General features: G+C 33.5%; 1 protein-coding gene across 3 annotated transcripts in view; it reads left to right on the top strand.

Annotated features, from left to right (window-relative positions):
* Positions 1 to 27,498, top strand: part of CSMD3 (CUB and Sushi multiple domains 3) — a 1,218,611-nt gene that overhangs the window by 146,134 nt on the left and 1,044,979 nt on the right. For all 3 annotated transcript variants that reach the window (XM_055287089.2, XM_055287087.2, XM_055287086.2), the window contains exon 3: positions 12,000 to 12,112. In XM_055287089.2, coding sequence (XP_055143064.1) covers positions 12,000 to 12,112 — 113 coding nt within the window. The remainder of the gene's footprint in view (positions 1 to 11,999; positions 12,113 to 27,498) is intronic.

Here is a 27,498-nt window from a genome sequence, read left to right as displayed (position 1 = left end):
CATTCGAAAACACTAAATTAGTCCATAAATCATGTCTAAATTCATTAATTAGGTAAATGACCACATGTATGTTCCATGTCACTGCATTCTCATGTTAATGTTTTCTTTATGATGTGTTCCAATGAAGACAGATTGTACTTTTATTTAACCTAAAATGATTAGAAATAATGTTTTGAGGTGTTATGTTACTTAGCAGGTGTATTGGGATATATGCATGCATAAACACAAATAAATCGTCTCAGAGGGCAGTGGTGAAAATTTTATAAGAAAGTGATATTGGGCACAATGGAAATAATTAATGGCTATATGTATCTTTTAAAAGTAATTGTTATATTCCCAATCACTTGTCTCTAATAGCTTCGTAAATAAAATATTGACTTAAAAACAGAATCAAAACTTTTCTGAAAAGGTTCTCCACATTCCTCAATTTTACAATGTCTAGATGAAACTATAGTAGTATCTTTATACAAACATCTTTAATCATCACCATCATAAGGCTTTATTCAAAATCTCCAATTGCAGTGCTCTTTGTATTTTATGTAAGATGTATCTCTTCTTAATATATTTTTTAAAAATATTTAAGTCAACAAAACTGGTAATGGAATAGATCCTCAGAAACTTTCTATAATTATTTCAGATTATGATTCATCTTTCATGGAACATATCACAAAGATTATGTATTATTTATTGGCATAGATTGTATGTGCAAACCCTCTAATGACTGGAGGAAATTGATAAAGAAAATACCACATTATAATATATACATTTTAAATGCATAAAAAATAATAAAAGTTGTGTAAATTTCATGTTTTGCTAAAACTGAGAGTCAGTGCTAATTAATATTACCTTTCTGGGAAATAGAAGGAGCCATAAATTTTGAGTTAAATTCTTATTGTTGTGGATTGGATAAGTGGATCAAACAAAAAATTGTCAATATGGGAAATGCAAAGCATGCATTTGTAGAATGGTGTTTTTTGTTTTGTTTTAGATTTTCCTTAATGAATATAGAGTACTTGTAAAGAAATACAGTAAAATTCACATGATAAAATGTGTGCAATACTTTCTGATAGATACGTTTGAAATGCACCGAAAAAAGATGGCAGGGTTTATGGAAGGAAGTCAGTTGACTCAATCTCAGTAATTATAAGTTACTAAAGACACAAACGTGTTTCTCTGTCTCTCTCTCTCTCTCTCTCTGTCTCCTAATTGAGAATCTTCATCAATGCTCTCACCTCTCTTGGTCATAATTTTTTTAAATTGACCTTAAATAGCTTGTGATGAGTCTTTACTAATACTACATCCAAAAAGATCAAAAGTCGTAGCAATGATAAACTTAGCAAAAAAAAAAAAAACAAAAAAAAAACAACCTAGTAGAACATGATAGCATATACTTGAAGAAATATTACATTTATCCCAAATACTCCAAGTTTGTTATAACTATCAATAATTTGGTGCGTCAAGAAGAAAACTCTGAGTGGTGTGTGAAAGAATTCTCTAATTCTCAGATCTGTCATATTTCTCAAGAGTAGCTAGTTTGCTAAATGCTTGGCATTGTTCTAAGTGATGTGCTTGTATTAACTTATTTAAACTTGACAAGGACTTAAAGGGAAGGTACTGTTTTCATCTACATTTTGCCAGTGAGGAACCAGGAGAGGCAAGTAACCTGCCCAATGTCACACAACAATAAATGGAATCACTGAGATTTACTCCAGGTAGTCCAGCTCCAGAGTTATCACTGAATGAGTTTTTTTATAATTAGATGAACCTTGGGTGGGTTCATCATCAAAATAATTATGGTAAAAATCATATTTGGCATATGTCAGCAACTGTGGTAAGCTTTTACAAGCATTATCCCAATTAAATATCCGAACATAAATATGGGATAATTCCTAGTATTTACCTCATCTTATCCCTAGTTTATTGGAATAAAGTAGCTTGCCCAATACTACACTGCTAATAAGCAGCAGAATGAATTTTTTTTCAGTTGTATACTCTAAAATACAAGCTTACAGTCACTAGAGTCAACTGCTTCTTAGAAACCTTAGAAAAATATACTAATTAACATTTTCAGGAGTTTATACAAAGTGGGGACACTCTAAAATATACTTAAATTGATTAATTGCTGAACATAATTTTCCTGTATTTCTAGTTTTCTCAATGATTCAAGATGGCCTTTGGAATTATAGTCATGTATAGCCTTAAAGATCAATTATTCAATGGAAAAAATGAGAAGGGAGACATTATAGAAGGTTTGAAGTATTTGCAGCATAAAGAGAACAAATTGGAAAGGTTGACTTTGGAAGAAAATTTTTAGTAGTGTATTTCATGGGTCTGGAGAAAACGTTGAACCTGAAGATCAAACTCTAAAGTCAATGGTAAAAACAAATTTTCTGGAAACATGGTGTCTTTAAATATAGTGAGTGGAGAATATCTACATTTTTATCAATATCCATTTTTGAAGGAAGAAAAAGTTTTCTTGGGAAGATAGTGGTTTATATTTTTCTACTTTAAATATGAGGCATCATTTTTATTTCTATAGAGGAAAAAATGCCAAAAGTTAGAATAATGAAAATTATGCATAGTTTTACACAAATAGTTAAGAATATACTGTCAATATCATCTTATCCAAGAATTATTTGCATATTACTGTAACTTGTGCTAGAAATCAAAGGAACACTTTCGTGACAAAAAGGGTGAAAATAATTTACTAGAAAATAACCTACTTTGAAATTATTTGGAGAGGAAACTTTCATTAACAGGCTGGTGGTCTTTTTGCATTTCTCAGTGCTCAGACAAAAAAATGAAATATTTCAAGCAGGAATTCTTTTAATAACAAGAATTCTAGGTTTAAGGCTGGCTTTTGATGGTCAAAGATAGCCTTCACTAACTTTCAGGTAATCAAGAATTTGCAGAATTGCAGGAAAATACCAGTGATAAGCTCAGTTGTTTGCAAAATCAAATGGTTGTTTTTAATAAGAATTCTGTTAAGTCAATGCATAAACCTCACCTCTAAAACTGTCTGAAGTCCCTGTACCTACCCGCCATGACATGAACATTCCAAATCTTATGGAAGTGCTTCACTGACAAATACTTACATCTATACCCAGCACATGTTCCCAACATGGTGAATTTGCCTCACACATGTTTCTTTCTGGAATTTTATATTTGATAGAAGCTTCAGCTCATTTACTTTCAACAAATGATACAATTATTCAAATGTTGCCACAGCCATATTTTTCTTTAATATTACTGCCAGTGACATCTTGACATAACCATGAATTATTATGCTGTGCTTCATGTACTCCAATATCAATAGGATATGCATGATTTATTTTAACAGAACAGCCATTACTTTAAATATCAGCTTGTTCCTGTGGTTTTCTTGTTCATTGTGACATTAAATAGGCTAATAGTTTGTTTCAGCAGAGAATTCTCTGTATATCCTTGGATCATTTTTAAGGACTGTCAAACCAACGAAAAATTATAAGATAATTCATATCCAGAAGTCTTACTGTGAGTAATGTGAAATCACTGTGCTTATGCTGGTCATATTATATAATATATCTTAGCAGTAGCAGGACAGGGTGCAGCAAAAAGGGCAATGGAGTTTGAGTCACATCACTAAAGAAACTAATATTTAATGACAATTTGTTATCCAAAAAATACACTAGACCATTTCACATGAATTACCTTACTTAACATTCACAAAATCTTGAGAGTTTGTAACAGTACCACTTTTATTTTTAAATAAATCTCTCTCTCTCTCTCCTCTTCCTATTTCTCTCTCCATCAGTCATTCTTTACTCCTCATCCTCTCTCCTTTCCTCCTACTTCCCTTTCTCTCCCTTTCTCTCTTTCCTCTTACATCCGTGTCTATTTTGCTTCTATCTTATTATAAGCAGCAATATGCTAATAACCTCTTAATTTAAAACGATGTCTGTTGCATCCATTCTTTAAATAACATTTTAATATTGTAATCAGCTGTTATACACATTACATTTAAGTAAATATTTAGAGTCTTTTTTTTACATTCTTAGAGAATGTATATGTGCTGTCATTCTTCTCAACTCTCCCAGAAATAATAAAATCTTATAGTTAAAACCTAATAAACATAGTTAGATAGTGAGACAGGTATTATTCTTATCTAACAAATCTGATGCTTTAAGAATTCCTATCACATTAAGTTGAAATACAGTACGTTAATTCTCATTAATTACAAAATACCCTAAACGTACAATCTATTATTTAAAAAACCTATGCATTGACATTTTAAATGGACTTCTTGCAATGTAAATTTCTATCAATTTTTCATTAATTACCAAATAATTACTTTAGTACTTTTCATATTAGTTATTGATAGAAAGTTGTAAGTTAATTGTTTAATTCTCTTTGTGACTAGTTATTCATTTCAGTATAAAACATCATTATCATTTCTAAGTTTTTACAGAGGAAATATTTCAAGAATGTTTTCATCCAAAAGGGAATATGAGAAGAGACAGGATCACATGTTCTAAGTGCATGATTTTTCAAACAAGGAACAAAAACCTCTGATGAGTTTCTTGTCTAGTAAAACAAAATGCTAAGATGGGGTTGGAGGTGTATGTGGGAGTAGGGACAAGTAAGAATAGAGATTATCAATGAGAAACCATAAAATTTAAAATGAAAAAAAAAATACCAGCTGATACATTGCACCATTCTGTCAGATGAGAAAATGTACTGAAAAAATTGCCATAGACAAAGCCTGGTCCATGACAAAATATTCACCAAATAACAGTTAAAATGTAAAAAAATAAATAGAGGAAAAGCTGTGGAATTTTCATGAAACTAAATGTATCAAAATGAAATGATGATTCATTAATATGACTTTACATGCATTTTTGAAAGACAAATTTAGGGTGAGAGAACATAGTTATTGTCGAGATGTGACAAAATATTCACTAATAATCAGAATGAATACAGTTTAATACTTTATTGGTCAGTCTCAATTTTTGACATATTAAAAAGAATATCTGACTGAAATTTATATTGCATGATTCCAGGATGTTCGTCTCATATATTTAAATGTTTACTAATCTTATTTAGTTTTCCCAGTCAGGAAATATCTTTGCTAACCACTGCAGTTTTTGCTATAAAGGTGTCACCAACTGGCCGGGTGCGGTGGCTCACGCCTGTAATCCCAGCACTTTGGGAGGCCGAGGTGGGCGGATCATGAGGTCAGGAGATCGAGACCATCCTGGCTAACACGGTGAAACCCTGTCTCTACTAAAAAACAAAAAATTAGCTGGGCGTGGTAGCAGGTGCCTGTAGTCCCAGCTACTCGGGAGGCTGAGGCAGGAGAATGGGGTGAACCCGGGAGGCAGAGCTTGCAGTGAGCTGAGATCGCGCCACTGCACTCCAGCCTGGGCGACAGAGTGAGACTCCGTCAAAAAAAAAAAAAAAAAAGCTGTCACCAACTAGTCAGACAATGGCTCCCCATTGCCTTACTCACCTTTAATTCAATGACTTCATAATAATTCTTACCACCCACAACTACTTAAAGTTGTGATGTGGGTGAAATATGTTCTTATTCATTCAAAATACTTGGTAAGAAACCTACATGGGCATTGTGCAAAAACCAAAATTGATTAAAATTTTATTCTGGCTTCATAGAAAAAAATCATTTCTCTTATGGGAAAGTCCTAGTGGATTGGAGTCTGAAGTTACTGTTTTTATCTGTGCTCCACTACCTGCCTACCACCTGCATGAATTTAAATTTACTTATCATTCCTGAGCTGTGATTTCTTCAACTGTGAGTTGAAGAAAATACAGCTGGACTGTGGTACAATTTTCAAAGAAACATAAAATGTCATTCACTATGCAATTTCATCGTGCATCAACGCAAAGGGAGTATAACTGATAATGTAGTAACGAGCAATATATGCAAAAAACTAAATTTTACAAATATCAAAACCAGTACAAATAATTACATGGAAAAATATTATACTTATCTATAAAATAGTATGCTTTTAAATTACCTACAGAACATGTTAAGTCCAGGTGAAAACAATATATTTAAATACTATAAATTTATAACTCACATTTTAAAGATAAATCATATTAGCTTTACCTTAAAGTAAGTTTTTGAACTATATAGTTGTTCCTAGAAAGATATGTCAAAAAAGTGTGCATGAGATATAGATCTTAAACTTTTGAGGTTAACATGGGGAAAACTTACTTTCTTTGAACAAGAGTCTCTACTTAAGCTATACAAATTTTCTTAATAACTGGATTTAAATTTACATTCTTATGATGTTTCAAGAACACAATTCTTAGTGTGAATAAGAAATTGTTAAGATGGCATCGATATTCTCCTACCATTTCAACTCATTAGATTAATAAGTACTTATTGCGGGACTCCTCCCTGACATACATTGATAGAAGCACTGGTTTTAGACTGAGTCCCAAACACTGACATCTTTTTTTTTCCCGTAAGTATTGGGGTACAGGTGGTATTTGGTTATGTGAGTAAGTTCTTTAGTGGTGATTAGTGAGATTTTGGTGCACCCATCACTTAAGCAGTATATACCGCACTGTATCTGCATTCTTTTATCCCGCACCCCCCTCCCTCTCTTTCCCCCAAGTCCCCAAAGTTCACTGTGTCATTCTTAAGCGTTTTGGTCCTCATAGCTTAGTTCCCACATATTGGTGAGACTATATGATGTTTGGTTTTCCATTCCTGACTTACTTCACCTAGAATAATAGTCTCCAGTCTCATCCAGGTCACTGCAAATGCTGTTAATTCATTCCTTTTTATGGCTGAGTAGTATTCCATCATATATATATATATGATACATGCCTATCGCAGTTTCTTTATCCACTCGTTGATTAATGGACATGTGGGTTGATTCCATGATTTTACAATTGTGAATTGTGCTGCTATAAACATGCATGTACAAGTATCTTTTCAAATAATGACTTGATTTCCCCTAGGTAGGTACCCAGTGGTGGGATTGGTGGATCGAATGGCAGTTCTACTTTTAGTTCTTTAAGGAATCTCCACACTGTTCATAGTGGTTGTAATAGATTACATTCCCACCAGCAGTGTAGACCTGTTCCCTGATCACTGCATCCACACAAACATCTAAGGTTTTTAGATTTTTCAATTACAGCCATTCTTGCAGGAGTAAGGTGGCATCGCATTGTAGTTTTGATTTGCATTTCCCTGATCATTGGTGATGTTGATTATTTTTTCACATGTTTGTTGCCATTTGTATATCTTCTTTTGAGAATTGTCTATTCATGCCCTTAGCCTACTTTTTGATGGGATTTTTTTCTTTTTTTCTTACTGATTTGAGTTTGTTACAGATTCTGGATATTAGTCCTTTGTCAGATGTAAAGATTGTGAAGATTTTTTCATACTCTGTGGGTTGTCTGCTTACTCTGGTGAATGTTCCTTTTGCTGTGCAAAAGCTCTGTAGTTTATTTAGGTCCCAGCTATTTATATTTGTTTTTATTTCATTTGCTCTTGGGTTCTTGGTCACGAAATCCTTGCCTAAGCCAATGTCTGCAAGAGTTTTTCCAATGTTGTCTTCTAGAATTTTTAAAGTTTCAGGTCTTAGATTTATGTCCTTAATCCATCTTGAGTTGATTTTTTATAAGGTGAGAGATGAGGATCCAGTTTCATTCTTCTACATATGGCTAGCCAATTATCTCAGCACCATTTGCTGAAAATGGTGTCCTTTCCCCACTCTATGTTTTTGTTTGCTTTGTCAAAGATCAGTTGGCTATAAGTATTTGGGTTTATTTCTGGGTTCTCTGTTCTGTTCCATTGGTCTATGTGCCCATTTTTATGTTAGCACCACACTCTTTTGGTGACTATGGCCTTATACTGTAGTTTGAAATCAGGTAATGTGATGCCTCCAGATTTGTTCCTTTTGCTTAGTCTTGCTTTGGTTATGCAGGCTCTTTTTTGGTTCCATATGAATTTTAGAATTGTTTTTTTCTAATTCTGTGAAGAGTGATGTTGGTATTTTGATGGGGATTGCATTGAATTTGTAGATTGCTCTTGGCAGTATGGTCATTTTCAAAACATTGATTCTCCTCATCCATGTGCATGGTATGTTTCCATTTGTTCGTGTCATCTATTATTTCTTTCAGCTGTGTTTTATAGTTTTCCTTGTAGAGGTCTTTTGACTCCTAGCTTAGGTTTATTCCTAAGTATTTTAATTTGTTTTTGCAGCTATCATAAAAGGGTTTGAGTTTTCGATTTGATTCTCCACTTGGTCACTGTTGGTGTATAGAAGAGCTACTGATTTGTGTACATTAATCTTGTATCTTGTATCTGGAAACTTTGCTGAATTCTTTTATCAGTTCCAGGAGCTTTCTGGAGGAGTCCTTAGGGTTTTCAAGGTAAATGATCATATCATCAGCAAACAGTTACAGTTTGCCTTCCTCTTTACTAATTTGAATGCCCTTTGTTTCTTTCTCTTGTCTGATTGCTTTGGCTAGGACTTCCACTACTATGTCGAAGAGGAGTGGTGAGATTGGGCATCCTTGTCTTGTTCCAGTTCTCAGAGGGAATGCTTTCAACTTTTCCCCATTCAGTATTATGTTGGCTATGGGTTTGTCATAGATGGCTTTTATTACATTAAGATATAAAGGAGAACCTATCAGATTAACAGCAGATTTCTCAGCAGGAACCCTACAAGCTAGAAGGAATTGGGGCCTATCTTCAGCCTCCTCAAACAAGACAATTATCAGCCAAGAATTTTATTTCCAGCAAAACTAAGCATCATATATGAAGAAAATATACAGTCTTTTTCAGACAAACAAATGCTGAGAGAATTTGACATTACCAAGCCACCACTACAAGAACTGCTAAAAAGGAGCTGTAAATCTTGAAACAAATCCTGGAAACACATCAAACAGAACCTCTTTAAAGCGTAAATCATACAGGACCTATAAAACAAAAATGCAAGTTAAAAAGCAAAAACAAACAAAAAACAAAGTACACAGGCAACAAAGTGCACGATGTATGCAAGGGTACCTCACATTTCAATGCTAACATTGAATGTAAATGGCCTAAATGCTCCACTTAAAAGATACATAACTGCAGGATGAGTAAGAACTCACCAATCAACTATCTGCTGCCTTCGGGAGACTCAGCTAACACATAAGGACTCACATAAACTAAAGGGGTGGAAAAAGACATTTCATACAAATGGACACCAAAAGCAAGCAGATGTAGGTGTTCTTAGAGAAAACCAACTTTAAAGCAACTGCAGTTAAAAGAGACAAAGAGGGACATTATATGATGGTAAAAGGCCTTGTCCAACAGGAAAATATCACAATCCTAAACACAAGCACATAACACTGGAGGTCCCAAATTTATAAAACAATTACCGATAGACTTAAGAAATGATATAGACAGCAACAAAATAATAGTGGGGGACTTCAATACTCCACCGACAGTACTAGACAGGTCATCAAGACAGAAACTCAACAATGGATTTAAACTTTACCTTGGAACAAACTGACTTAACAGATAGATATACAGCACATTTTATCCAACAACCACAGAATACACATTCTATTAAACAGTGCATGAAACTTTCTACAAGATAGACCAGTAGATAGACTACATGATAGGCCAAAAACGAGCCTCAATAGATTAAAAAAAAATTGAAATTATATCAAGCACTCTCTTAGACCACAGTGGAATAAAACTGGAAATCAACTCCAAAGGAACCCTCAATACCATGCAAATACATGGAATTTAAATAATCTGCTCCTGAATGAGCATTGGGTCAAAAGCGCAATCAAGATAGAAATTTAAAAATTCTTCGAACTGAATGACAATAATGGTACAACGTATCAAAACCTCTGTGATATAGCAAAGGCATTGCTAAGAGGAAAGTTCATAGCCCTAAGTGCCTACATCAAAAAGACTGAAAGAGCACAAACTGACATTCTAAGGTCACACCTCAAGGAACTAGAGAAACAAGAATAAACCAAACCAAAGCCGGTAGAGTAAAGGAAATAACCAATATCAGAGCAGAACCAAATGAAATTGAAACAAAAAAAAAATTACAAAAGATAAATGAAACAAAAAGCTGGTCCTTCAAAAAGGTAAATAAAATGGATAGACCAATTACAAGATTAACCAAGAAAAGAAGAGAAGAAATCCAAATAACCTCACTAAGAAATGAAACAGGAGATATTACAACTGACACAACCAAAGTGCAAAAGATCGTTCAAGGCTACTGTGAACACCTCTATGCACATAAACTAGAAAACCTAGAAGAGACGGATAAATTCCTGGAAAAATACAACCCTCCTAGCTCAAATCAGGAAGAATTAGACACCCTGAACAGACCAATAACAGGTAGGAAGATTGAAATGGTAATTTAAAAATTACCAATGAAAAAAAGTCCAAGACCAGACGGATTCACAGCAGAATTCTACCAGACATTCAAAGAATTGGTACTAATCCTTTTGACACTATTCCACAAGACAGAGAAAGAAGGAACCCTCCCTAATTCATTCTATGAAGCCAGCATCATCCTAATACCAAAACCAGGAAAGGACATAACCAAAAAAGAAAACTATAGACTGATGTACTTGATGAACATAGGTGCTAAAATAATTAACAAAATACTAGCTAACCGAATCCAAAAACATACCAAAAAGATAACCCACCATGATCAAGTGGGTTTGACACCAGAGATTCAGGGATGGTTTAACATAAGTAAGTCAATAAATGTGATACACCACATAAATAGAATTAAAAACAAAAATCACATGATCATCTCAATAGATGCAGAAAAAACATTGACATCTTGAAGCATAGTATCCAAAGGAGAAAAAGATGTTTAATAACTGTGCACATAAATATGAAATTACAAAATGAAGTCTTATAAAGAAAAAACTAATTGGATTCATAACTGAGTTTATTTTTAAATCAATATACAACGTATTACAAGAAGGAGTAAAACAAGTTACCTCAAATCCTCCTAATGATACAGCTATTATATGAAAATAACTTTTAAAAAATACATTTTGTTCTCTCATTGATTAAAATTAAAAAAAAGAAACAAATCTCCCATTACACAACATGCCACTACATGCTTATTATTTAAACATAAATACAGAAACCCAGCTTTTGCTAAAAGTCAACAATTCTTCACAATGTTCTTCTCTATTACTTTGAATAACTTAATGATAAAAGTGTTCTAAATATTGCTTCCAATATTAGATTATTTAATACAACTGAGTGAATACAAATTTGAAATTGTATACAAAATGATTTGGATGTTAATGTGTATGTTAATAGTTCAAATATTTATTGTTTCTATTTTATTAATGTCTCAAAGACAATCAGATGCCAAACAGGGTGTTTAATTGATAATAGGAGGCAATAATATAGTTGTAGTCTTAGACCTGGCTCTTCTGTGAACTTGATCAAGTTGCCTAATTCTTCTCGGTCTCTTGTATCTTCTAATGTAAGGATGTAATTTCATATTATACTATATATAATGTCTCATACTATGTTATCGCTTTTCATAGATTTTTAGTCATAATTACATAAATATTGCCTTAATAGGTTCTGAATGTACTCATTTTATATAAAATCAACAGCAGTCTTAGTAACTTAGTCACTAGGTTTCACAGGACTTCCATATTCAATTATAGAATAAATTAGTATTTATTTAGCTATTTAAAAATTGTATATTCCAAAACCCAGAAAAGAATTGTGTATCAGTTGTCCATTCCTGCTACAACAAATTGCCACAAACTTAGTGGCTTAAACAACACGAATGTATTATCTTGCAGTCTGGAGGGCTGAAGTCCAAAATGAGTTTAACTGGGCTGAAATTGAGGTGTTGGCTGGACAGCATTCCTTCTGGAAATTATAGGAAAAAATCTGTTTTATTATTTTTTTTAAATATGACTTTAATCCTTCTTAAAAACTCTTAGAAAAAATGATTATGTCTCTAACAACTAATTCCATTTTGTTTTAGGTTAACAGGATTCCATCTGCCACCTCCAGTGACAAGTACCAAATCTGTGTTCTCACTACGTTTGACCAGTGATTTTGCAGTTAGTGCTCATGGGTTTAAGGTATATTACGAAGGTAAGTGATGGTAGTGGCAAACAAACCACTGCCCTTAAGGTAATCAAACAAAATTTTTCAAGTAGGAAAGAAGAATCAACATCAAGAGAGATATAACACATCATGTTATCTCAAATCTTGTCCTGAAATTTATCTTGTTATTAATCATTAATGTATAGTAAAATGCTATACTTAGTGGGCTTTGATATTTCGTATCACTATGTCAGACCATTAAATTGCTACAGGGTTACGAATTAACAAAATGGAATTAAATGTGAGAGTAATAGGACTCTAGACCTGATTTGTGTGTCAGGCATCATAGACCCTACCCTAGAGTCCCTTGTGCTGTGCCACTCTACCAGAAAGTAAACTAGTAATCTGTCTTCTCTGAAAGTTAGAGTCAAAAGAAAAAGTTAAGAAAGAGACAAGAGTTGACATCTACTCCTGAAACAGCCTTTCCAGGAATAAGATCAATAATCCCTTAAACCAGGAAGAGGACAACTAAATATTTCTCAAAACTGAAGGTTGTGTTTTTTCTTTTTCCTAGAAGTTTGGTACAAACTCAGTTGGCATCAAAACCTGATGCCAAATGAATAGAGGACATTTATGATCTTTATTTATCACACTTAGTGTGGATACTCATATGTATCACTAGGAAAATACCGTTTGATAATGGGATGGTGCCCAGGCGCTACTCAGAGTGTTTAAAGGCACGGAATCTACATGTTTTGCTTTTTAAAAAACGTGATGACAAAAACAATTCTGATGGAAAAAATAATTTGCTCTTGAAGGTTTCAGATAGAAATCATGGGCTTATCATTTCTTATCTATGTGATATGACAATAAAATTTCCATCTAATTTAGGAAAGAGTCCTTTTCTTCCCCATAGGAATAGTGTATCAGATTTCAATTCATCTCCCCAGGACCATATTACAGAATTTATCACATCAGGTCTAACATTATCATAAAGAGATACATAAATACCATAGCAAGGGCAAATAATTTCTAAACCGTATAATAATTCAAAATATAGTGTGTTTAAAGAAAACAATCACGTATTAAATAGAATTGTTTCAGTATGAATGTTAACATTTTGCATGTAGGGGAATGTTTTAAACTAAACACTAATTCTAGTACAGCATTTCTCACTAGAAAAAAATATCCTCTGGCTAATAATTTAGTAAAAATCCTTTCTCTGTTTTATATCCTAAATAATGTCGGATAGCAGCAGTTTTGAACATTATTTTCTACCTAATACTTTTCTGAATTGTCTTTTGTCTAGCAAGGGAGGATAAATTTCAAGACTTAATGTCCTCCACGGTGATAGTAATAATCATTATTTTTCTAAGGAGCTCTCACAATAGTTGAATATTTTTTATCTTGGCAACTTAATTCATAGTTTAGAACACTATAACTACAAAAGTTTAATTTTAAGGTATAATTTTGGCAATACTGAAGAAGAAGTTAGTAATGCAATTATTTTGTACTAAGGGCTCTTAATAGAAAACCTGTATTCTGTTCATCAAAATATAAAGATATTTTTAGATTAGTTTAAGCTTTCAGGAAGTACTAAGTATATTGAAAATGTACTTGTGAATTATGAGGTTGGCATGTTTTTTGATTTGGCTGTCAAGTTTCATGAATTCATACTAAAAAGTATTTTCGTAGCTCCCAATTGTTTCTACATATACCACATTAAATTTCTGTCCATCCTTTTCACTTAAGGGAAAATAGATTCATATGTTTTTGACATATAAATGTATGTTTGGCATGTGCTGACTTAAAATGTAGGATACTTGACATTCAGATCATACTGAAGGATTGGTTATCATGCTGCAAAATCCTCAGATATTGATTCACAATGAGTATCTTGTTCAATGCATGTTAGTTTTCAATTTAACATCTTAAAAGAATTAAAAAAATTATCTCAGTTTTATAAGTGAAAAGTCCTGGTGTTCTTTGCTGATTTCTCTGCTTGGAGTCCCACAAGGCTAAAATAAAAATTTCAGTGGGCTTGGTTTGTATCCAAAGGTTTTAGGAAAAATCTGCTTGCTGGCATATTCTGGTTGTTAGCAAGATCCAGTTCTTCAAGTTTGTAGGACCATGATAACTGTTTCCTTCTGGCTGTCAGCTGGGGGCTGCCCATAGCTCCTAAGGCTTTCTTTCCTCTCCACATAGAGGCCTCATACCTTAGAGCCAGCAACTGGTAAAAAGAATCCTCCTCACCTTGGAATCTTTGATTTCCCCTCTGATCCATCTGTCTGCTACTTTCTCCCTCCACACATCTTATACTCTAGGTGAAGAAATCTCTCAGCTTTTAAAGTCCGTGTGATTCTCTTGAGCCCATCTGGATAATGAATACTAATCTCCCCATCATAAAGTCCTTAACCTTAATCATATCTTCAAAGCCTTTTTGGCCATGTAACATGACATGTGTGCAAGTTCCAGAGATATCTTTTTGGGGAGGTAGAGGGGCATTATTTGGCCTACGATTTCATGCTTAAGTCTATGTAACATGATCCAGAGGGAGTAGCTGCTAGCATTTCTATATTTAACTGTAGCCAGTGATACTGCCAGGGCCAACTGGCATATTGTGAAGCTCAGAAATCTTGTCTTGGAATTACAGAATCTGTCTCCCACTCCCCTGCATTTGGATCCAGTTTTTTGTTCTGCATTTACCTCAAATTACAACTCTTGCCCTGTGTATGATACAGTAAAATAGATCTACTAACCTGGACATCTTCTCAAGTATTATGCCTGTATTTAAAATTTAATTTAATTTTTATATTTTTGAGATAGGAGTCTCACTATATTGCCCTGGCTTGTCCTAAACCGATGGCTTCTAGCGATTTTCCTGCCTCTGTCTCTCAAAGCACTGGGATTAAAGCATGAGCCACTGCTCCTGATCTCTTACCTGTATTTTTAAAAATATTTTTCAAGATAATCCTAATGTCTAAATCTCATTTCTTTTTATTTCATCCTCCTCTATATAATCATTTACTGTTTTTAAAAAAACTTTCCTAAGACTGTCCTTGTGTATTAGTATTTATGAGACCTGTATTTATTACTAATGTTATTCATTGGTCTGTGTGTCTCAAATTGTCAACACTGAACCACATGCATCAGCTTTATCTGAAGACTGTATTAAAATCTAGAATTCTTGGCCCCACTTACATATTCTGAGTCAGACTCTGCCGTGGAGCCCTTGAATATGCATTGTAATAAGAGACTCACTGATTCTTATGCCTACTGAGATTGTAAATTCTGCCTTTGTCTCCCTGGAAAGAGGACTAAACCAGACCAAACTAATCTGGTGTATAATACAAGCTAAGAAAGATATTTGTTCAACTGGTATACTGCAGAGATAATTATTCTGGAGAAGACACTTAATGTATCTAAACCTCATTGTCTTCGTCTGTAAAATTGAGATAATAATTCTCCCTACTTCATAGTGTTGTGAGGAATAAAATAATAGAGTGTCTAGAATAGGATCTAACATAATAAACAGTCTATACATATGAATTACAATATTGATAATATCATGATGGTGATTAAAAGACTACTTTATGTATAAGCATTTCAATTTTATGGGGACGTACAGCATATTTGTACAAATTTCTATAATGGAGTTAATATGCTTTTTTAAAAAGGCTATTGATTTTTATGGTCTGTTCTTTTAGCAAGAGCTACTGAAGTAATCACACATTCTCCCTCTCTCTCTCTTTCTTTCCCTCCCTCCCTCCCTCTCTCCCTCCCTTCCTTCCTTCATTGCTTCTTTTTTTATTTCTCTCTCTCCTTCTCTCTCTCTCTGTGTGTGTGTGTGTGTAGCTGAATGTGATTAATTACTTAATGTTACAAATATGTTTCTTTAAAAATCATTATTAGGTGAATAAAGGTCATCAAGCTAACGAACAAACACATTATTCTCAGTTAAGATAATGTGCTGTAACTACTATGAGATCTTTCAAGACAATTTAGCATATTGAAATTGATTTAACTTGCAGAGGAGAAGGTAAAGTAGGAGAAGTTCTACTTATTCACTCTCTACATTTTTCAAACTGTCTATGATGAAAGACCAATAGGTATCTGTAATTGCACACCAATACTTTTGTAAAATAAAAGCTAATGGAGGAAATGTTGCACCGATGTCAATTTGCTTGAAAGTGCTTAAATGCTTACTGTTGATTTTTATACTTCATCGTGGACAGGTAAGAAATTGTTTACCAAAGCACACTGGTCCATGAACCAGTTCTCACCTTTTCCTTTAGTATTGCTAAATTATCCAGAAAGAGTTATATGGCCTCTACTTTCATACTAGAGTGCAGACCAATTTAAAATATTGTTTAAAATTAATTTTCTAGATCCCTTGATTCATTAAATTTATATTCTTTAGGCAAATATTTCACCTTAAATTCTATATAGTATCCATTAATAGCAAAAAAATCAATATATTAATAATTTAGCAATTCTGTGTGCTTGGAATCATTCTATACATTTGAAATTTTTATATTGAAATCATAATTTTCAAAATGTAAAAAGTTTATGCTTTATTTAGAAATTTAAAGTATACTTTTATTTTGTCAAATTACAAAAATATTTAATAATGACTGCTATTAAATTCTTCACATTTTCTATGACTTCTTTTGCTTCTCAAGTTTCAAAAACCTGTTACTTTTACTTATTCTTATATTTTATTTAGCTCTAGGCAATTGCTACCAATTTATAAGACAGGAAAATAATTCAGTTAAAATATAAAACATCATTTTGAATGTTTCTAAGTAGAAATATTTCTCTGTATTAGCTATACCTGATAGTTTATCCCAAATTCAAAAGATTAATCAATGTATAATACAATGTAATAGTTCAGTGAAATTCTGTTAGATATCAGAAAACACTACAAATGAGATCCGTTAAATCAGGTAGGCTATATTTCTTTTTTTTTTTTTTTTATTTTTTTTTATTTTTGAGACGGAGTCTCGCTCTGTCGCCCAGGCTGGAGTGCAGTGGCGCAGTCTCGGCTCACTGCAAGCTCCGCCTCCCGGGTTCACGCCATTCTCCTGCCTCAGCCTCTCCGAGTAGCTGGGACTACAGGCGCCCGCCACCACGCCCGGCTAAGTTTTTGTATTTTTAGTAGAGACGGGGTTTCACCATGGTCTCGATCTCCAGACCTCGTGATCCACCCGCCTCGGCCTCCCAAAGTGCTGGGATTACAAGCGTGAGCCACCATGCCCGGCCGGCTATATTTCTTAAATACTCATTGACAGTAGAATAGTCTCATTGTCCTTTATCTGTGAGGCATACACTCCAAGACCTCCAGTGGATGCCTGAAATTGTGGATAGTACCAAACCATATATACAGTAGTATGTTTTCTCAGTCTGATAACTGAGACCACAACTAAGTGTCTAATAGGCAGGTAGCATATACAGCTTGGCAAAGGGATGGGTGGGGCAGAACAGGATAGAGTGCTCATAGATTTTATCATGCTACTTAGAGTGGCCTGTAGTTTAAACCTATGAATTGTTTATTTCTGGAATTTTTAAATTAATATTTTCCGATCTTGGTTATCATTGGTAACTGAAACCACAAAAAGTAAAGTCATGGATAACAAGGGGACCCTATAGTACAGCATCCTGCTAATTTTATTAGAGCTGAGATTTTTTTTTTAATGTATTCAAAATGTTTAGTGTTAGACAAATGAAACTAACTTAAAATGTGAAGTTAGATAGTCAAGAAAATGTTTTATTTAAACAAAATTTGTTTTATTTTTATTTTTATAATAATAATTATACATATTTTAGGGTATATGTGGTATTTTCATGCAATCATACAAGATGTAATGATCAAATAAGAGTAATTGGGATATCTATCACCTCAAACATTTATCTTCTCTTTGTGTTGGAAACATTGCAAATTCACTTCACTAGTTATTTTAGAATTTATATACAATAAATTATTGTTAACTATATTATCCCTATTATGCTATTGAACATTAAATCTTATTCCTTCTGTCTAACTACATTTTTACCCATGAACCAACCCCTGTTTATTCCTCCTTCCCCACTACCCTTCCCAGCCTCTGGTAACAATCATTCTACTCTCTACTTCAATATGTTTTAAAATATATAAGTAGAATGAAAATAGTTCCAGATTTGTGGAAATATGTTCCGTGTTAGATATTCTTTCAATAAAATATTTTAGATGTAATTGAATAGGTTCTGTATTGTCCATTTTAATGCTGCTGATAAAGACATACCCAATACTGGGAAAAAAAAAGGAGGTTTAATTGGACTTACAGTTGTTCCACATGGCTGGGGAGGCCTCAGAATCATGGCAGAAGGCGAAACACACTTCTTACATGGTGCTGGCAAGAGAAAAATGAAGTTGCAAAAGCAGAAATCCCTGTTAAAACCATCAAATCTCATAAGACTTATTCACTACCACAAGAACAGTATGGGGGAAACTGCTCCCATGATTTAAATTATCTCCCACTGGGTCCCTCCCACAATACATGGGAATTATGGGAGTACAATTCAAGATGAGATCTGGGTGAAGACACAGAGACAAACCATATCATTCTGCCCTTTGCCTCTCCAAATCTCACGTCCTCACATTTCAAAATCAATCCTGCCTTCCCAAGCATCCCCCAAAGTCTTAACTCATTTCAGCATTAACCCAGAAGTCCACAGTCCAAAGTCACATCTGAAACAAGGTAAGTCCCTTGCACTTATGAGCCCATAAAATCAAAGGCAAGCTAGTTATTTCCTAGATACAATGGGGGTACAGGTATTGAGAAAATGCAACCATTCCAAATGGGAGAAATGGTCCAAAACAAAGGGGTTACAGGGCCCATGCAAGTCTGAAATCCAGTGGGGCAGTCACGTTTGAAAGTTCCAAAATGATCTCCTTTGACTCCGTGTCTCACATCCAGGTCAAGCTGATGAAAGAGGCAGGTTCCCATAGTCTTGGGCAGCTCTGACCCTGTGGGTTTGCAGGGTATAGCACCCCTCCTGGCTGCTTTCACGGGCTGGCATTGAGTGTCTGCAGCTTTTCCAGGCACATGGTACAAGCTATAGGTGGATCTACCATTCTGTGGTCTGGAGGATGGTGGCCCTCTTCTCACAGCTCACTAGGTGGTGCCCCAGTAGGGTCTCTGTGTGAGGGCTCCAAACCCACATTTCCCTTCCACACTGCCCTAGCGGAAGTTGTCCATAAGGGCCCCACCCCTGCAGCAAACTTTTGTCTGGGCATGCAGGCATTTCCATACATCTTCTGAAATACAGATGGAGGTCCCCAAACCTTAATTCTTGGCTTCTGTTCACCTGCAGGCTCAACACCACGTGGAAGATGCCAAGGTTTAGGGCTTGCACCTTCTGAAACCATGGCCTGAGCTGTACCTTGGCTCTTTTTAGCAACAGCTGGAGCAACTGGGACGCAGAGCACCAAGTCCCTAGGCTGCACACAGCATGAGCACCCTGGGCCCAGTCCAAGAAACCATTTTTTTCTCCTAGGCTTCCAGGTCTGTGATGGGAGGGGCTGCCATAAAGACCTATGACATGCCCTGGAGACATTTTCCCCATTGTCTTGGGGATTAACATTAAGTGCCTTGTTACTTAAGCAAATTTCTGCAGCCAGCTTGAATTTCTCCTCAAAAAAATGGATTTTTGTTTTCTACTGCATCATTAGGCTGCAAATTTTCTGAATTTTTTTGCTCTGTTTCCATTTTTAAATGGAATACTTTTAACAGCACCCAAGTCACCTCTTGGATGATTTGCTGCTTAGAAATTTCTTCTACCAGATACCCTAAAACATCCCTCTCAAGTGCAAAGTTCCACACATCTCTAGGGCAGGTGCAAAATGCCACCAGTTTTTTTTTTTTAATTTTTTTATTATACTTTAAGTTCTAGGGTACATGTGCACAATGTGCAGGTTTGTTACGTATGTACACATGTGCCACGTTGGTGTGCTGCATCCATTAACTCGTCATTTACATTACGTATATCTCCTAATGCTATCCCTCCCCCCTCCCCCTAGCCCACAACAGGCCCCGGTGTGTGATGTGCCCCTTCTTGTGTCCAGGTGTTCTCATTGTTCAATTCTCACCTATTAGTGAGAACATGTGGTGTTTGGTTTTTTGTCCTTGTGATAGTTTGCTGAGAATGATGGTTTCCAGCTTCATCCATGTCCCTACAAAGGACATGAATTCATCCTTTTTTATGGCTGCAAAGTATTCCATGGTGTATATGTGCCACATTTTCTTAATCCAGTCTATCATTGATGGACATTTTGGTTGCTATTGTGAATAGTGCCACAATAAACATACATGTGCGTGTGTCTTTATAGCGGCATTACTTATAATCCTTTGGGTATATACCCAGTAATGAGATGTCTGGGTCAAATGGTATTTCTAGTTCTAAATCCCTGAGGAATCGCCACACTGTGTTCCACAATGGTTGAACTGGTTTACAGTCCCTCCAACAGTGTAAAAGTGTTCCTATTTTTCCACATCCTCTCCAGCACCTGTTGTTTCCTGACTTTTTAGTCATCGCCATTCTAACTGGTGTGAGATGGTATCTCATTGTGGTTTTGATTTGCATTTCTCTGATGGCCAGTGATGATGAGCATTTTTTCATGTGTCTGTTGGCTGCATAAATGTCTTCTTTTGAGAAGTGTCTGTTCATATCCTTTGCCCAATTTTGATGGGGTTGTTTGTTTTTTTCTTGTAAATTTGTTTGAGTTCTATGTAGATTCTGGATATTAGCCCTTTGTCAGATGAGCAGATTGCAAAAATTTTCTCCCATTCTGTAGGTTGCCTGTTCACTCTGATGGTAGTTTCTTTTGCTGTGCAGAAGCTCTTTAGTTTAATTAGATCCCATTTGTCAATTTTGGCTTTTGTTGCTTTGCCTTTGGTGTTTTAGTCATGAAGTCCTTGCCCAAGCCTATGTCCTGAATGGTATTGCCTTGGTTTTCTTGTAGGGTTTTAATGGTTTTAGGTCTAACATTTAAGTCTTTAATCCATCTTGAATTAATTTTTGTATAAGGTGTAAGGGAGGGATCCAGTTTCAGCTTTCTACATATGGCTAACCAGTTTTCCCAGCACCATTTGTTAAATAAGAGATCCTTTCCCCATTTCTTCTTTTTGTCAGGTTTGTCAAAAATCAGATGGTTGTAGATATGTGGTATTATTTCTGAGGGCTCTGTTCTGTTCCATTTGTCTACATCTCTGTTTTAGTACCAGTACCATGCTGTTTTGGTTACTGTAGCCTTGTAGTATAGTTTGAAGTCAGGTAGCATGATACCTCCAGCTTTGTTCTTTTGGCTTAGGATTGACTTGGCGATGCGGGCTCTTTTTTGATTCCATATGAACTTTAAAGTAGAATTTTTCCAATTCTGTGAAGAAAGTCATTGGTAGCTTGATGGGGATGGCATTGAATCTATAAATTACCTTGAGCAGTATGGCCATTTTCACGATATTGATTCTTCCTATCCATGAGCATGGAATGTTCTTCCATTTGTTTGTATCCTCTTTTATTTCATTGAACAGTGGTTTGTAGTTCTCCTTGAAGAGGTCCTTCACATCCCTTGTAAGTTGGATTCTTAGGTATTTTATTCTCTTTGAAGCAAATGTGAATGGGAGTTCACTCATGATTTGGGTGGGGACACAGAGCCAAACCATATCAGGTACTAAAAATTTTATTAAATTGTTAATTTTAAAAAGCTACTCTAAAGAATTAAAGAAAATCTTTATTATTGATATATGTATTAAAAAAATTGGTTTTACAAACCATTTTGACATATTTATATTTTCCAATTATCTTGGATTCCAGCGTTAATTGTAGTAAAAAGACTAAAATTCATGAGACAGCTTTTTCCCTAACTCCTAAAAACTAATTATTTTATTCTTCATTCAGGGTTCTGTTCATTCCCTATATAATACCATGTATAAAATTTATCTGAATTTTTAATTGGATCAAATTATATCCAAAAGAATGGGTGACCTCTTGACTATAATATCTACGCATATGCCACATTCTTTCCATTAGTGGCATAGAACTATCATGAAGTTCTACTCAATATCTCCAATGTGGAATAAACAATTGATGAAAGTAAGTCAGTCTTTGATATTCACAGATGAATTTCTCCATTTTCAAAGTTTATTTTAGCCTACTTTAGCCCATTGACTTTAGAACTGTGGAAGTTGATATTCCTGTTTCTTAAATATTGGTAGAGTTTAAGGGCCTTTAATTATGTAATGGAGACCCTTTACTCTGAAACTTCTTGCAGTTGAATCTGTGAACTATTAAATTTCTGCGGAAGAATTTTCTAATGAATATCTAGTTGCATATATCTCTAGTTTTCCTCATTATGTCTACCATATACTTGAATTTCTGAATTTCTACCATACACTGGAATTTCCCAAAGTTTGTTTCACAGAACTTTGGTTTTATATGTTTTATTATTATAAAGAGACAAATGAGTAAAAAGTTCTTCTGAGAAACAATAAAGTTGAAAAAATGTTGACTTATACTAAGTTTAATAGTCATATAACCATTTGTCAAAATTTGATCAAGGTGCAATTGATGAGATATGTTTTCTGTGGAACAAAGGGTGGGGAGTGCTCTTAAGTCTTTCTAGACCTGCCAAACAATATTCTAAATGCCTTCTAGTTTCTGATAAAAGTTATTTTGTAATATAGAAGAGTTTTAAATTTTTCTTTGAAAGATGCATAGTCATTTTTTATAGGTGAAAGAGCATATGGGAACCTACTATGGAATATCTTACCATCTTAGGAATCATTTATTGTGGAAATATGGTAATATAGTTCAAGCATTTAGAGGAATGTGTATGTATATGTAATTATATTTATATATTATTTAATATGTCATTTATAATGATTATCTAAAGATCTGGGATGAGCTCAATAATTTCGGCATTTATCAGTTAGACAATATAATTATCAGGAACAGTTATATAATAAATAAAAGTATAGTCTTTTTGTATAGTTTTGGGTTTTATTTATTTTTTATTTGTACAAATTCATGAGGTACATGTGAAATCTTGCAACTTGTATATAATATGTAGTGATTGAGTCAGATATTTAGGGTGGCCATCATCTAGGTACAATACAACTTTGTTAACTATATTCATCCTACTTGGTTATCAAACACTGAATTTATTCCTTCTATCTAACTTATGTTTGTACCCTTTAACCCACTTCTCTTCACCCTCCCCCTCTTCCCCATTCACCCTTCCAAGTTTCTGTTTTCTATCTTCCCACCGTCTACCTCATTTGATCAAATATCTTAGATCCCACATATAAGTGAAAAGATGCAACATTTGTCTATTTGTGCTTGGCTTATTTCACTTAAGATAATGACCTCCACTTCCATCGATGTTGCTGCAAATGGCATGACTTAGTTCTTTTTTATGGTCAAATAGTATTCCATTGTGTATATTTTCTTTATCTGTTCATCTGTTGATGGACACTTTGGTTAATTCCATATATTTGCTATTGTGAATAGTGCTGCAGTAACCATGTATGCTCAGGAATTACTTTGATATATTGATTTCTTTTTCTTTGGGTAGATACCCTGTAGTGGAATTTCTATGGAATGGTAATTCTATTTTTAGTTTTTTAAGAAAGCTCCATACCGTTTTCTATAGTGGCTGTACTAGTACCCATTCCTACCAACAGTGTATAAGAGTTCCCATTTCTCCACATCATTGCCAACATCTGATACTATTTGTCTTTTTAACAATAATAATTCTGATTGGGACAAGTGATATCTCATTGGAATTTTCATTTGTATTTCTCTGATTATTAGTGATGTTGAAATTTTTTTCATATACCTGTTAGCAGTTTGTATGTCTTCTTTTGAGAAATGTCTATTTGTGTCCTTTGCCCATGTTTTAATGAAATTATTCATGTTTCTCCTGTTGTGTTGTTTGAGTTCGTTTTGTATTCTGGACGTATTAGTTCACTGTTGGATGAAGAATTTGCAAATAAAGAATATACATTGAAAACCACTTCAAACACAAGGTACTTACTATTCTATGATTGTTGATGTGTATTACTAAGTAATTAAAACATTATAGAAAAAATGTTCACATTTAGCAAATTTGCTAATAAATCATTCTCACATTTTAATTCAGAAATATAAAAATGTGGCTAATACTACTACTACTAGGAAACACTTATTAAGTTATTTATATGTGCCATTCACAGCTATTTTACATGGATTATCTCACCCTACAAAATAACATGAGAAATAGTAAAGACCAATAATTTAACGAAGCACTTACTATAAAAATGTATTTAAATGTCTTACATTTGAGAACTGTATACATTTTAGAAACTTAATTTAGAACTGTAGCTATGATTCCACTTAGATTTAAATGGATATGAGAAAATATAATTTAGGACAAAAGAACATTGCTTAAACAAGAATGTATATTAAAACAATATGTAACATAAAATGCAAAATACACCCTTGCAAATATTATGCATGACTTATGTAATCTTTGTCTCTTCAAAATAATGACATATAAAAGAATAGTTATACTATTTGCCGTTCTATTTAGTTCTCTGTCAAACATGTTTATTAGAAATTTATCCTTGAGAGCATTAAATTACTTTAGTTTTTTTTTTTTAAGTTTAGGGGTTATCTTCAACTACTAAGCTTTAAAAATCTAAGTGGCAGTATCATGAAATTTAATGGAGAGCTTACAATTTAGAATCAAGTCAATTATGCTTCTGGCAAAACAGTTGGATTTTAGCAAGATAAGATTATGTTACAAAATTCCATTTATTAAACAGTTTGCTAGGAATAAATTTAGGTTAGGTTCATAAAAAGTTAATGGATTTTTATTCTTAAATATTTCTAAAAATAGATGAGAGTTACTGTATTTCAAAAAACAGAATACGAGGAAATTTCATACCTGCAAAGACCTTCATCTTTGTCTTTTGGTCAAATTCAAATCTTTTGTCTTTAGAGGACCATAAAGTCAACCTAGTTAGTCAAGGAAACACCCTAATCCTCAAGTGACTTTTTAGCTAAATCATGAGTATCTCTCTACCTTCTAAGCAGTTGTAAATGTTCAAAATCCTAATCTAGAGAATAACACAAATCAGTTTATTATTTAAATATAATCTTCAGAATAAAGAAACTCTTACAATGAATATTCAGATTTGGCTAGATATAAACAATAATTTATTAATTTTCTAGTCATTTTACATATTTTATACAGGAAGATATAAATCGCTTTTACTGTATTAACAAGAAAGTTTCAACAGATTAGCAATACTATAGATGCTTTTAGACATTAAGCAGTAACATTTTATCCACCCCCATTTTAGCTTAGTGTAGCATACACTACCTGTACAACTACCTATCCTTCCAGCTTCATTTCTAGCCAGGGTTTACTTCAATTTATAAAACAATTGAATTAACACTACTAATGCATATCAAACTTTTATTAATACATATACTGTATTATTGGAATTACCCAATCTTAACCCAGTCTATTTTTTTGTTTGTTTCTGCTCAGAACACCCTGCACACACTTCACTTATTGGCTCACATACTTATCTTTCCAGACATTATGCAAGCCTTGATTACCTTCAAAAAATCATAGATGGAGTCCAGGATTGGACTCAATGCTGAATGCTCTTTCTCTCTATGCTCAGATGTGTCCACAGCTTGTCTCAATTAAACAATTCTAGCATGCATATTAACATGATAAATTATAGCACTTGACAGATATGACACGTTTAGCAACATGTATAAAAAATCACTTTGGATTTTCACTCACAGTAGGCTGTGAGAAGCTTGCAAGTATAGAACATGTTTTACTCATTTTATATACCTGCCTCCGGTTTCAACATATTCCTTGCATGTTCCAAGCACTTAATAAATGCTTGTTAAACTCAGCTGATATACAGACCATCTAACAAAAAAATTGATTAGTAATGAGGAATGGTTTAATACATCTCCTACTTTAAGGAATTAAAACTCCAGTGAATGTGTTCGTGTTAAAAGGCAGACATGAGCTGTATTTAATCACTTAGAATTTGTGATATTCATACATATTTACATTAAATAATTAAGGTTTAGGGAAAACAGCCTTTTATTTTTTTAAATAATGAAAAATATATAAAATTATTTATAATTTTAATGAATATTTCTTTGTTTAAAAATATTTACTTAGGTTAGTTACTCTTTGAAGCATTTCAAAAATACAAAATTGCTTATGTAGCACAAAAAGAAAAACAAGGTGAGAATGAAAAATTGCTTAAATTAGTGATATATGACCTACATAAGCTTTGTGCTTCATGTGAAAAAGATGGGATGGCATAAAAGACTTTATTTTATTCTCCAGAGATAGAATGATCAAACTTATTATGTAATCCTATTTCACAATGAATTTCCTTCATATATATATATATATATATATATATATAGTTGAATGTGTTATACTTATCAACTGCTATAATTTATCATTTTGGTAAGTATGTAAGAATGAAGTTTGATAGTGATTATTTCAGATTTTAATTATATGTAAAAGGTATTTTGCTATTTTTCACTGAAAGCCCATACAGAGTAATAGTTGTTACAATTGATAGTGCAAAAATAGTGGTATAAAGTTACACTATGAGCTTGGTTTAAAAATTAACATGAGAATTTAATTTCCCCCTTCCCAAAATTTAGTAAACTGATAAAAAATGATTTTAATTTTATATTTATTATTCGATGCTAAATATTGTGGTACATCATAAAAAATTAAACTTGAATTGAATTCTTCCTTATTAAAATAATTATTCTCTTTACTATATCATTTTTAGTATCAGAAAAAATAAAATAAACTGTACAAATCAAACACTGCAATGGCAATAATAAGCAGTCTCAATTATTTTAAGTTGGTGGCTATATATTATACTGTGCTAGATAAAATTTTTGGCATGAATAAAATAATAGCATCAAATTCTATTTTCTCAGTACTTGAAATAATAATTATCAGCTTTAACACTGATTTTTAATTATTAACCTAGTATCGCAAAGGACAAGATAGTTTGTAAAATGTTTTCAATATGCCAAAAAAATATGATTTCTTACACAGTATCATACGTTGATTTTATCTAGAACATTCTTCAGATTTTATATGTTCTTTTAATCACATATGTTCAAGTGAATTTTAATGCTAACAACTGTGAGAAATTGCTATCAAAATCCTAATTAATAGAACACCAGAAAAAAGAAGAGCCCAAAAGTCTGGTTTTCATTTGGTCATAGGTTGAGGGAGAGTATAATTTTACTTCTTGCAAAGTCATAATACCAGGCTAAAGTAAACGGGAAATCGATGACGTAAAATTTAAAGGAATGCAAGAAGCTGAGCAATAGTGATTAATAAT

Source organism: Symphalangus syndactylus, chromosome 7, assembly GCF_028878055.3.
Source record: "Symphalangus syndactylus isolate Jambi chromosome 7, NHGRI_mSymSyn1-v2.1_pri, whole genome shotgun sequence".
In the NCBI taxonomy this organism is placed as follows: domain Eukaryota; kingdom Metazoa; phylum Chordata; class Mammalia; order Primates; family Hylobatidae; genus Symphalangus; species Symphalangus syndactylus.
The sequence above is the reverse complement of the archived record's forward strand: the minus strand, read 5'-3'. Positions and strand labels throughout refer to the sequence as shown.